We start from the raw sequence: 12,602 nt of genomic DNA on the forward strand, positions 1-12,602 counted from the left end.
GATCACATGCATGAGCCACTACTTACAGCCTGAAATTCTTAATTTTTTTTTTTTTTTTTCAGAGACTGAGTCTCACTGTGTCACCCAAGCTGGAGTGCAGTAGCATGATCTGGGCTCACTGCAACCTCTGCCTCCTGGGTTCAAGTGATTCTCGTGCCTGAGCCTCCCGAGTAGCTGGGATTACAGGCATACGCCACCACGTTTGGCTACATTTTGTGTTTTTAGTAGAGACGAGGTTTCACCATGTTGGTCAGGCTGGTCTCGAACTTCTGACCTCAGGTGATCCACCTGCCTCAGCCTCCCCAAAGTGCTGGGATTATAGGTATGAGCCACTGGGCCTGGTGATTTTTCTATCTTCTTAGAGAATTGACACCTCTACCGTTATGTAATGCCACTCTATTCCTGGCAATTTTCCTTCCTCTGAATTGGCTTTGTCTGAAATATAGCTACTCCAAGTTTCTTTTTTTTCTTTTTCTTTTTTTTTTGAGATGGAGTCTCGCTCTGTCTCCCAGGCTGGAGTGCGGTGGTGCAATCTTGGCTCACTGCAAGCTCTACCTCCCGGGTTCATGCCATTTTCCTGCCTCAGCCTCCCAAGTAGCTGGGACTATAGGCGCCTGCTACCACGCCTGGCTACTTTTTTGTATTTTTAGTAGAGACAGGGTTTCACCACGTTAGCCAGGATGGCCTCGATCTCCTGACCTTGTGATCCACCCGCCTCAGTCTCCCAAAGTGCTGGGATTACAGGCGTGAGCCACCGCACCCGGCCTTTGTTTTTTTTTTCTCTCGGGACGGAGTTTTTCTCTGTCACCCAGACTGGAGTGCAGTGGCACTATCTCGGCTCACTGCAACCCCCGCCTCCCAGGTAGGTTCAAGCAATTCTCCTGCCTCAGCCTCAAGAGTAGCTGCGATTACAGGCGCCCGCCACCACACCCAGCTAATTTTTGCATTTTTAGTAGAGATGGGGTTTCACCATGTTGGCCAGGCTGGTCTCGAACTCCTGACCTGGTGATCCGTCTGCCTCAGCCTCCCAAAGTGCTGGAATTACAGTCGTGAGCCACCGCGCCCCAGGCCTTTTCAAGTTTCTTTTGATTATCTTCATGGTATGTCTTTCTGTAGCCCCTTACTTTTAGCCCATTTCTGTGTATAAGTGGGTTTTTACTTTTTAAAAGTAAAACCTTCAGGCCACCACGCCCGGCTAATTTTTTGTATTTTTAGTAGAGACGGGGTTTCACCGTGTTAGCCAGATGGTCTTGATCGCCTGACCTCATGATCTGCCCATCTCAGCCTCCCAAAGTGTTGGGATTACGGACGTGAGCCACCACGCCAGCCCGGGTCTTGCTTTTCAATATCTACTCTAGCCAGGCACGGTGGCTCACAGCAGTAATCCCAGCGCTTTGGGAGGCCAAGGCAGGCGGATCACCTGAGGTCAGGAGTTCGAGACCAGCCTGACCAACCTGTTGAAACCCCGTCTGTACTAAAAATACAAACAAATTAGCTGGGCATGTTGGCGGGTGCCTGTAATCCCAGCTACTTGGGAGGCTGAGGCAAGAGAATTGCTTGAATCCAGGAGGTGGAGGTTGCAGTGAGCCAAGATCATGCCACTGCACTGTAGCCTGGGAGCGATAGAGCGAGGCTCCAACTCATAAAAAACAAAAACAAACAAACAAAAACCAAACAAACCCTACTCTGACAGTCTTTTATTTAGGCCATTGACATTTAGCAATGAAAGAAATAGCCCAATATTTACATTTGTTACTGTTTTCATTGTTCTTTGTTTCTACCTTTGTCTTGCATTTTGGAGGGCAGGTGGTTAATTGTGGGGAGAAGGGTATGTGTAGATTTTGAGCACCCAAAAGGGTAGATTGTAGTGAACTTTTGTATTTCTCTGGCTGCTTCCTATTTTTGGGAAATTTCCTATTGTGTGTATTTTCACACAAACAGTGCAGTATTAATGCATCGTTTTCCACTGAGGAAATTAAATTGAGCCAACCTCCTTTTCTTCACTCTTCCGGCACTCCCAGGCAGACTTTTGAGTCTTGATCAGATGATGATGTAACAATTAAAACGTATTTACAGCAGTGGGCTAGTGGCATTATTCTGCAGCTACTTGAAAATATTTTTCTTGAAGAAAGCAGACTCCGTCCTATAGAAATCCTGCTTGACTTCAATCGGGGTTCAAATCTTAGCTGTTATCAACTCACTTGTGAGACTTCAAATGTCTTCCTGTAACTATCACAAATAATTACATTTTAGGAGAGAATCAGAAAAATCCAGAGATGTATCCCACATTGTCACTAGCGGTGCGACATTGATTCAATCACACTTTTTTTTTTTTGAGATGGAGTTTTGCTTGTTGCCCAGGTTGGAGTGTAATGGTGTGACCCTGTCTCACCGCAACCTCCACCTCCCGGGTTCAAGCAATTCTCCTGTCTCAGCCTCACCAATAGCTGGGATTACAGGCATGTGCCACAACGCCTGGCTAATTTTGTATTTTTAGTAGAGATGGGGTTTCTCCATGTTGGTCAGGCTGGTCTCGAACTCCCGACCTCAGGTGATCTGCCTGCCTCAGCTTCCCAAAGTGTTGGGATTACAGGTATGAGCCACTGCACTTGGCCACTTTTTTTTTTTTTGAGAGGGAGTTTCACTCTTGTTGCCCAAGCTGGTGTGCAATGGCGCAATCTCAGCTTACTGCAACCTCCACTTCCCGGGTTCAAATGATTCTCCTGTCTCAGCTTCCCAAGTAGCTGAGACTACAGGCACCCACTACCATGCCCAGCTAATTTTTGTATTTTTAGTAGAGACAGGGTTTCACCATGTTGGCCAGGCTGGTCTTGAACTCCTGACCTCAGGTGATCCACCTGCCTTGGCCTCCCAAAGTGTTGGGATTACAGGCGTGAGCCACCATGCCCGACCAAATCACACTTCTTCCTCCCAAGTAGCTGGGGCTACAGGCGCCTGCCACCATGCCCGGCTAATTTTCTGTATTTTTAATGGAGATGGGGTTTCACTGTGTTAGCCAGGTTGGTCTCAATGTCCTGACCTCGTGATCCTCCTGCCTTGGCCTCCCAAAGCGCTAGGATTACAGGCATTGAGCCACTGTGCCCGGTCCCAAATCACTCCACTTCTGAGCTTTGGTCTTCATCTTTTAAAATGGGATAATGTACATAAAAGCAACCTGCTCATAGTAGGTGCTGGTAGGCAAATCAATCAAATTTAGGGTCTTCCTTTTGTTTTCCCAAGGTCTTTCATTGGACTGTGAATGGCTAAGAGGGAGGTGGCAGGAGAGTCCCTCGCAATGATTTGCTACACTGACTGATGCTCTCCAAGCACTGTCTGGTTCACAGGTGTTCAGTACTGAGATTATCATGGACTAATCCTGTGACACCAGTCCTACAAGTAACACATATATTCCATGGGAAGGGAACCTTGCTGTTCATACTTTATCCCAGAGGCTAGAACAGTGCTTGGCCTACACAGAAGGCACTCCAAATGTAAATATAACGTTGGGGGGTGGCGGGATATTGTTCTAGTCTCATTTGCAATTGGGCCCAGCAATACTGAACACAGGGAGCTGTGAAAACAAAATGAAAAATGAACATGAAAATACCCAGTGTTCTCTCTCCAGTGCACATTCAGAATTCAACAGATGAGAGTTTCCATCTTTCTTGTTGATTTATCCTCTTTTCATTCAGAATCCAACACAAAAGGATTCAAAAATTGCTGGGAAAAACATGGCCAAGGGTCCTATCTATGTACACATGGAATTTCCTTGCCACTATTAACACAGTGCGAAACTCATTTGGTTAGAATCCATGTGCCTTAAACATTTAATGCTCATATTGAGTTTATTCAATTTTCATTTATTATATATATATATTTGAGACGGAGTCTCGCTGTCACCCAGGCTGGAGTGCAGTGGCTCGATCTGGGTTCACTGCAAGCTCCGCCTCCCGGGTTCACGTCATTCTCCTGCCGCAGCCTCCCAAGTAGCTGGGACTACAGGCGCCTGCCACCACACCGGGCTAATTTTTTGTATTTTAGTAGAGACGGGATTTCACCGTGTTAGCCAGGATGGTCTCGATCTCCTGACCTTGTGATCTGCCTGCCTCGGCCTCCCAAAGTGCTGGGATTACAGGTGTTGAGTCACCACACCTGGCAAGTTTATTAAATTACATAAACATGCCAGATCATGGCTGCTCATGCCTGTAATCCCAGCACTCTGGGATGTCGAGGAGGGCAGATCACGAGGTCAGGAGTTTGCAACCAGCCTGACGAACATGGTCAAACCCTATCTCTACTAAGTATAGTACAAAAATTAGCCGGGTGTGGTGGCGCACACCTGTAATCCCAGCTACTCAGGAGCCTGAGGCAAGAGAATCGCTTGAACCTGGGAGGCAGAGGTTGCAGTGAGCCGAGTGAGCCGAGATCGTACCACTGCACTCCAGCCTGGGTGACAGAGACTCATTTCAAAAAAAAAACAAAAAACAAACAAAAAAATTACATAACTCTTTACAATATGAATCAATAGGAACAAAGTTTGGAATGGAATTTGGAAAGATAGAGTTGTGTTAGAATAAAGGAGTTCGGATGTGGTAGCTCCCACCTACAACACCAACACTCTTGGATGCCGAGGTGGGATCACTTACTTGAGCCCACGAGTTCAAGACGAGCCTGGAGAACACAGTGAAACCCTCTCTACAAAAAATACAAAAATCAGCCAGGCGTGGTGGCACACACCTGTAGTCCTGGTTACTTGGGAGGCTGAGGGGGAGGATCGCTTGAGCCCAGGTCAAGGCTGCAGTTATGATCTGCACCCCAACCTGCCCAGCAGATTGAGACCTGGCCTCAAAAACCAGTGAAAGGCAGCCAGGCGCGGTGGCTCATGCCTGTAATCCCAGCACTTTGGGAGGCTGAGGCGTGCGGATCACGAGGTCAAGAGTTTGAGACCAGCCTGGCCAACATAGTGAAACCCCATCTCTACTAAAAATACAAAAACTACCAGGCGTGGTAGCGGGCGCCTGTAATCCCAGCTTACTCGGGAGGCTGAGGCAAGAGAATTGCTTGAACCTGGGAGGTGGAGGTTGCAGTGAGCCGAGATTGTGCCATTGCACTACAGCCTAGGTGACAGTGCAAGACTCCATCTCAAAAAAAAAAGTGAAAGAAACAAAATGCCCCAACGAACATCCCTATCCTTATAGAGATAAAATCGGAATAAATTACTGTCATCACTGGAGACCAGCATGAGATCCTGTGAGGCAGTGGGAATTTTAGTGGTTGGGTTCATCACCTTGTCATGACACAAGAATGGGTCCAGAAAATGATCTGGGAAACTCTCCAGAAACTGAGTGAGGTTCCTTGGTTTGGCTGCCTAGTCTGCTTCTGAAACTACATGTTTTCAAAACAATTTCCCCCGTCATCTTCCTCATTCCTCAGATGATGCCTCATCGTCTTGTGACTGCTTCCGGTAGCTCCTTGGTAGGACATCTGCCACATCTTGCTGATCTTGCCTCCTCTGCTCCCTCCTATCACGGCTTTGATCAAGCAGGCCGGGTATCATCTGGGGTTGCATGCCCTGAACTGTTGGGTTCCCTGCATCCAATTCTTCACACTGCTGTCAGGTCTAGAGGCATAACCCTACTCCCTGCACCCTCCTATTCAAATACTTTCAATGTAACCCAGTGCTTACAGGATAAAGGTCAAATTCCTCTTCCTGGTTATCTATGGCCCTCTATGACACAATCCATTTTGTTAAACTCTAAATCTCCAGTATCAAACTCCTTGTTCCCTGGGCACAGTGCCCTGTGCTTTCCCAACTCCATGGCTTTGCTTACAGGCTTTCAATAGGAATGCATCCCACCTTACATCCCCAGAAGGTTCAGCTTAAGTGCTCTCTCTGATCCCAGATGAAGTTCTGACTCTGTTCTCTGAACATCCACTTGCCTTCATCATTAGCAACCAGATCACAAACTCCAGGAGGGCAAGAGACACTCTGCTTTTGTATTTCCAGTGAATTCTAAGATTTTGGTCTATCGGAAGCAATGGGACAGTTGTTTTAAGCCTAGGGACAGCCCCCAACAAATTCACAGGCAGCAGTCAAGTGAATCTCCTTCCCAAGATTTTGCTGCAGCATGTAATGAAAGCCCTCAAGCTTCCTCCCTGCTTTGATGTCCCTCAACAGTCCCTCAAGGCCTGGGACCAGATTGGAACCACTGTACTTCTGGTGCCTCCTAGAGAGCTAGGCCAAACAAGCAGTAGAATAATTAGGACAAAAGTAATCCAGTAGGCCAGGTGCAGTGGCTCATGCCTGTAATCCCAACACTTTGGGAGGCTGAAGCGGGCAGATGACCTGAGGTCAGGAGTTCGAGACCGGCCTGACCAATATGATGAAACTCCGTCTCTACTAAAAATACAAAAATTAGCCAGGCATGGTGGCGTGTACCTGTAATCCTAGCTACTTGGGAGGCTGAGACAGGAGAATTACTTGAACCCGGGAGGCGGAGGTTGTAGTGAGCTGAGACCATGCCATTGCACTCCAGCCTGGGCAACAAGAGCCGAACTCCATCTCAAAAAAAAAAAAAAAAAAAAAAAAAAAAGGGCCAGTCTAGTTTTTTCCCCTGGTTTTTATTAGTTCAGATCTTAAGGTGATGAGATCATGACACTGCAGATTCATGGCAATTTCGACAAACAGCACAGAACTCTATATTCATGAACAACTCATCTGGTAATACTCCAAGTTTCCAAACTGATTCATTCCTCATCAGCCTGGCCATAAGTTTCTTAAGAGAAAGGATGATAAATTCCTCAGAAACCTGCCTTTATTCTGTTGGGTGAGAAAAATCCTTTAGGAACGTGTTGGTTCCCTAAGATGGGTGATCCCAAGGAAGAGAACAGTCATTACACATGAACTTTTTTTTTTGAGATGGAGTCTCGTTCTGTCGCCCAGGCTGGAGTACAGTGGCATGATGTCAGCTCACTGCAACCTCCACCTCCCGGGTTCAAGTGACCCTCCTGCCTCAGCCTCCCGAGTAGCTGGGATTACCGGCGTGTGCCACCACGCCCAGCTAATTTTTGTATTTTTAGTAGAGATGGGGTTTCACCATGTTGGTCAGGCTGGTCTTGAACTCCTGACCCTGTGATCCATCCGCCTCGGCCCCCTAAAGTGTTGGGATTACAGGCGTGAGCCACTGCCCCTGGCCTACACATGAACTTTTTATGCTAAGACAAGACATATCAAGATATATCAGAAAGTACAACTTCAATTCAAGCACCATGAAATTTTGTCAAGCAAAAATAGTCTTTATTCAAATTTAATGGAAACAGGGGTCACTATACTTTGCAAGACGGGGAAAAATAAAATTAAAAAAAATTCTTTTCTTTTCTTTTTTAATATAAAACAATATAATCACAATACCAGAATATGGAACTCTACAGTTTATTTCCTATGGGTTACTGCAGGTATCAATTTTCCTCGACTGTGCTATTCACAACTTTGTTAAGTCCAAAAATATGAAACCAAAGTGGTAGGAAACTTAAGACTTAGCACTTTCACTAAATGGCATACATCAAAGGGCATCAATTCAAGAGCAAAAATGGTTGAACTCACCATACCTACCTACGTGGTCATTCCAGCCTTAGAGCCGTCCAGGTTACTGAGCTCCCTGTAGGAAAGGCCAGGCCTGAAAGCCAAGGCGTTTTGGATATTCTACTGTGGGCCATGAGTAAAAGGGGATTTTCAAAGAGAAAATTTTTTTCAGTCGAGCAGGAAGGCCTGGCGCCAGGAGGCTTTACTGAGAGGAAGCACTTAGATTTAACAATTATAGACACACCATTAGGGGAGTTAAAAATGTACAGCAGTGACATGTTCTACTCCAATCACTTGTGCTACGGCTACCAAACATGTACAAAAGACTTCTCGGGTAGTTCCAGCTGTGGCCGTAGCCAGTTAGGACCTTGAGTGGGACCTAGATCTAGATCGGGAGGGTGATCTGGAAGCAGACCTGGATCTAGACTTGGACCGAGATCGGGTTTTTGAAGCTGACTTTGATCTGGAGCGTGATTCTGATGGAAGGTTTGGTTTCGATTTGGAATTGGATCTCGACCTGGACCGGGTCTCCTGATTGGTGCCAGCATTCTCACTCTCCCCTCGACTTTCCCTCTGGCTGGATTCAGACTTGGCATGTTCCCGCTCCTTTGACATGGAGCGGGATGGAGATCTGGACTGGGAGCGGTCAGTGTCTTCCTTCTTCTTCTTCTTGCTGCTGCCGGCCTTGCTGTCTCGCTTGCTGCCTCGCTTTCTGCTCCTCTCACTTTTGCTGCGGCTGCGGCTGCGACTACGACTTTCCTCCCTGCTTCTCTTCCTGCCCTTCCTCTTGTCCTTGCTCTTGCTGCGGCTCCTGCTCCGGCTCCTGCTGCCCGCTTTGCTCCGGCTCCGGCTCCGACTCTGGCGGAGGCTCTTCTCCTGGCTCCTGCCCCTGCTCACACTCCCTCGCTTCTCCTCCTCCACTCTCCTCTCCTGACTCCTGCTCCGACTTTTGCTCTTACTTTTATGCCGGCTAGGACTCCGGCTCTTGGGTTTCCCGGCATTGTCATTGTTTTGGATCTTCTCTTCAGCTTGGTCTTTGCTCTTGCTGCGGCTCTTGCCAGCGCTACGGCTGCGGCTGCGGCTCTTGTCCTTGCTGGGGCTCCTGCTTTTCTCCTTCTTGCTCCGGCTCCGACTCTGGCTCCGGCTCCGGCTCTTGCTCCGGGAGCGGGAGCCCGACCTGAGGAGACATGGGATATTGTTTGTCACATGTGACTTTATGCTAATCAGGAGATAAAAAGATCAAAGGGCATACATGTGGAGTTACACCCCCGAATATAAGGCATGGCTGGCACTGGCTGAGGATTGCTTTCTGAACCCCCACAATGCCAATCAGAAGCTGGAAAAACTGGCCAGGTGCGGTGGCTCACACCTGTAATCCCAGCATTTTGGGAGGCCAAGGCAGGCAGATCGCGAGGTCAAAAGTTCAAGACCAGCCTGGCCAACATGGTGAAACTCTGTCTCTACTAAAAATACCAAAAATTAGCAGGCCGTGGTGGCACACGCCTGTAATCCGAGCTACTCAGGAGGCTGAGGCAGGAGAATCGCTTGAACCCGGGAGGCAGAGGTTGCAGTGAGCAGAGATCGCGCCACTGCACTCCAGCCTGGGTGACAAAGCGAGACTCTGTCTTGGGGGTGGGGGGAGTTGGAAAAGCAGAGGTGAAGGAAGACTGGTCACATGACTGAAATCTAAAGTGAGGCTGTGCACAGTGGCTCATGTCTGTAATCGCAGTAGTCTGGGAGGACTATTTGAGGTCATGAGTTTAAGATCAGCCTGGGCAACACAGTGAGACCCTGTCTCTACAAAAAATTAAAAAATTAGCTGAGTGTGGTGGTATGTGCCTGTAGTCCCAACTACTTGGGAGGCTGAGGTGGAAGCGTGCTTGAGCCCAGTGGGGTGAGGTTGCAGTGAGCCGAGGTTGCAGTGAGCCATGATTGTACCACTGGACTCCAGCTTGGGTGACAGTGAGACCCTGTCTCTTTGAAAAAAAAAAAAAAGGAAAAAAGTGAGACAGGGTACAGGCATTACCTGCTGACCACCTCCACTTATACCATGGAAGACATACCTGGACCGGGATCTACTCTTAGAATGACTGCTTTTGCTGCTGCCACTTCGGCTTCTGCTCTTACGGGAATGTCTGCTTCGAGAGCGAGACCTAGGGGGAGAAAATATTTTTTAATACTTGCTGACAAAAGTCTAGCTGATAAGCATCAATCAAGACGTATATATACATATATATATATATTTTAGATGGAGTTTCATTCCTGTTGCCCAGGCTGGAGTGCAACGGCGTGATCTCAGCTCACCACAACCTCCATCTCCTGAGTTTAAGTGATTCTCCTGCCTCAGAAACCCGAGTAGCTGGGATTACATGCGTCTGCCACCATGCCCGGCTAATTTTGTATTTAGTAGAGACGGGGTTTCTCTATGTTGGTCAGGCTGGTCTCGAACTCCCAACCTCAGGTGATCCACCCGCCTCGGCTTCCCAAAGTGCTGGGATTACAGGCATGAGCCACTGCGCCCGGCCAAGATATTTTTTTTTTTTTTGAGACGGAGTCTCACTCTGTTGCCCAGGCTGGAGCGCAGTGGCTGGATCTCAGCTCACTGCAAGCTCCGCATCCCGGGTTTACGCCATTCTCCTGCCTCAGCCTCCTGAGTAGCTGGGACTACAGGCGCCCGCCACCTCGCCCGGGTAGTTTTTTGCATTTTTTAGTAGAGACGGGGTTTCACCGTGTTAGCCAGGACGGTCTCGATCTCCTGACCTCGTGATCCGCCTGTCTCGGCCTCCCAAAGTGCTGGGATTACAGGCATGAGCCACCACGCCCGGCCTGATATTTTTTCAATATGTACAGCACTGGCTGTGTCCAGGCACAAACTCTCTCCTGGGTTCTAGGTTCACAGATGAAGTCACCTGCAAACCTTCCATCTGGATGGTTCACCTGAACCTCTTATCAGCTCCTAAAATTCTAACTGCCCCGATACCTGCTCCTTTTGCTGAGCTCCTTATGTGCACTGATGCCACTGTTATTCATACGGTTCCTCATAACAGAAATCACAGCAATCCTCGGCTCCCCCGTCTTTCCCCTATCCCCTTTACACACCCATGATCATGCCTCCTGATCTTCAGTCTTTCCACCTCTGCTGCTGCCTCCCTGGGCAAGCCACCATCATGTCTCCCCTTGTTCAACAACCAGCCTTTCTGCATGTACTTTTCCCCTTCAGGATCTATTCATCTCACTGTGACGAGAGCTGTTTTAAAGAGACCGACAATCCAAGCTTTACAACATTTTTTTAATGCATCCAGACTGTAGGTTCTTATTTTCTAACAACCAGAACTCCTTGGGAAAATGACTGATTCCAGGCATAAAAGCAGGAAGATAGGCCTAGACCATCTCATTATGACAGAAAGAGGGAAGCTTTCAAAGTTGCCCAGACACCATCACCTATGAAGTATTCTTGCTAAAAATGTTTAACCTGCATCTCAATCACACCTCTTCAGACCTAACTTCCAGTATACAGGAAGTTCAGGGGATAAGATACAAGTTCAATAATACCAAGAAGAAACAGATAAATAATGTGAGATACTATTAAAAAACTAAGAAAAATAAGCCAGGAGTGGTGGCTCACACCTGTAATCCTAGCTACTTGGGAGGCTGAGGCAGGAGGATAGCTTAAACCTGGGACGCAGAGGTTGCAATGAGCTGAGATGGCGCCATTGCACTCCAGCCTGGGCGACAGAGCAAGAGTCCTCGTCTCAAACAAACAAACCAACCCAAACCTAAGCAAAATAAGTGTAATGAAAGGAATTGCTCCAGACTAAAAGCGTGACTACATGAGGTTTTACTACTAAAAACCCCTTGTACTACATGACTGGATTAGATCTTGGTTAAGAAAAAACCCAACTATAAAGAGATCCATGGAATAACTGAGGAAACATGAATATGGCCTGGAAATTTAGTAATTTGATGGAATTACTATTAATGTTCTTAGGTAAAAAAACAGAATTGTGGTTTTCCTCATTTTTGGAGACACACGCTGAAGGATTTAGGGGCAAAGTATCATAATTTCTACAACTTACTGCAGTTGTAGGTAGAATGATAGGATGTCTAGACTTGCCTTAAAACAATGCAGCAGGAGAGGGTGATGTGAAACAAGACTGGCAAAATAAAAACTACTGAAGCTGGAGGAGTGGGAGATGCAATTCAGAGTTCTCCAATGTGGCCGGGCACGGTGGCTCACGCCTGTAATCCCAGCACTTTGGGAGGCCGAGGTGGGCGGATCATGAGGTCAGGAGATCAAGACCATCCTGGCAAACACGATGAAACCCCGTCTCTACTAAAAATACCAAAAATTAGCTGGGCATAGTGGCGGGCGCCTGTAGTCCCAGCTCCTCAGGAGGCTGAGACAGGAGAATGGCGTGAATCCAGGAGGCGGAGTTTGCAGTGAGACCAGATCGTGCCACTGCACTCCAGCCTGGGTGATAGAGCGAGACTCTGTCTCAAAAAAAAAAACAAAAAAACCGGGGTTCTCCAATGCTTCATATATAAATTTCAAATTTTCCATAATAAAAAGTCAAAAGAACTAAACAACAAAACCTGAAAAGTCTCCAATGACTTCTCACTACTCTTCCATTCTTGCTCTGGCCTAATGGTCAGTATATCTGGTCCTTCTCTGCCTTATCTCAAGCCACTCTTCCCATTACCTCTCTATATTAGCTTCTCTACTCTGGAAAACTTTCTCCTGCCCCCAGGCTTTCAGAAACACCCTTTTCTCTGCTAGATAGAAAGGCATTTTCTCGCCTGGCGCAGTGGCTCAAGCCTGTAATTCCAACACTTTGGGAGGCCGAGGTGGGTGGATCACCTGAGGTCAGGAGTTCGAGACCAGCCTGCCCAACATGGTGAAACCCTGTCTCTACTAAAATTACAAAAATTAGCCAGGCCTGGTGGCGTGTACCTGTGATCCCAGCTACTCAGGAGGCTGACGCAGGAGAATCGCTTGAACCTGGGAGGTGGAAGTTGCAGT

At 47.6% G+C, this 12,602-nt stretch overlaps 1 protein-coding gene across 3 annotated transcripts in view; it reads right to left on the reverse strand.

The window, feature by feature from the left end:
* Window positions 1–7,275: 7,275 nt before the first annotated feature.
* The window catches only part of SRSF4 (serine/arginine-rich splicing factor 4), a 38,654-nt gene continuing 33,327 nt past the window's right edge, over window positions 7,276–12,602 (reverse strand). For 2 of the 3 annotated variants that reach the window (XM_011981744.1, XM_011981746.1), the window contains exons 5-6: window positions 9,646–9,735; window positions 7,276–8,759 (exon numbers count right to left, since the gene is read on the reverse strand). In XM_011981744.1, the coding sequence (XP_011837134.1) occupies window positions 7,943–8,759; window positions 9,646–9,735 (907 nt within the window). In that variant the 3' untranslated portion in view covers window positions 7,276–7,942. The remainder of the gene's footprint in view (window positions 8,760–9,645; window positions 9,736–12,602) is intronic. The other variant, XM_011981747.1, reaches the window with a different exon arrangement.

The sequence above is a fragment of the Mandrillus leucophaeus genome, unplaced genomic scaffold, assembly GCF_000951045.1.
Source record: "Mandrillus leucophaeus isolate KB7577 unplaced genomic scaffold, Mleu.le_1.0 Scaffold23, whole genome shotgun sequence".
Classification (NCBI taxonomy): Eukaryota; Metazoa; Chordata; class Mammalia; order Primates; family Cercopithecidae; genus Mandrillus; species Mandrillus leucophaeus.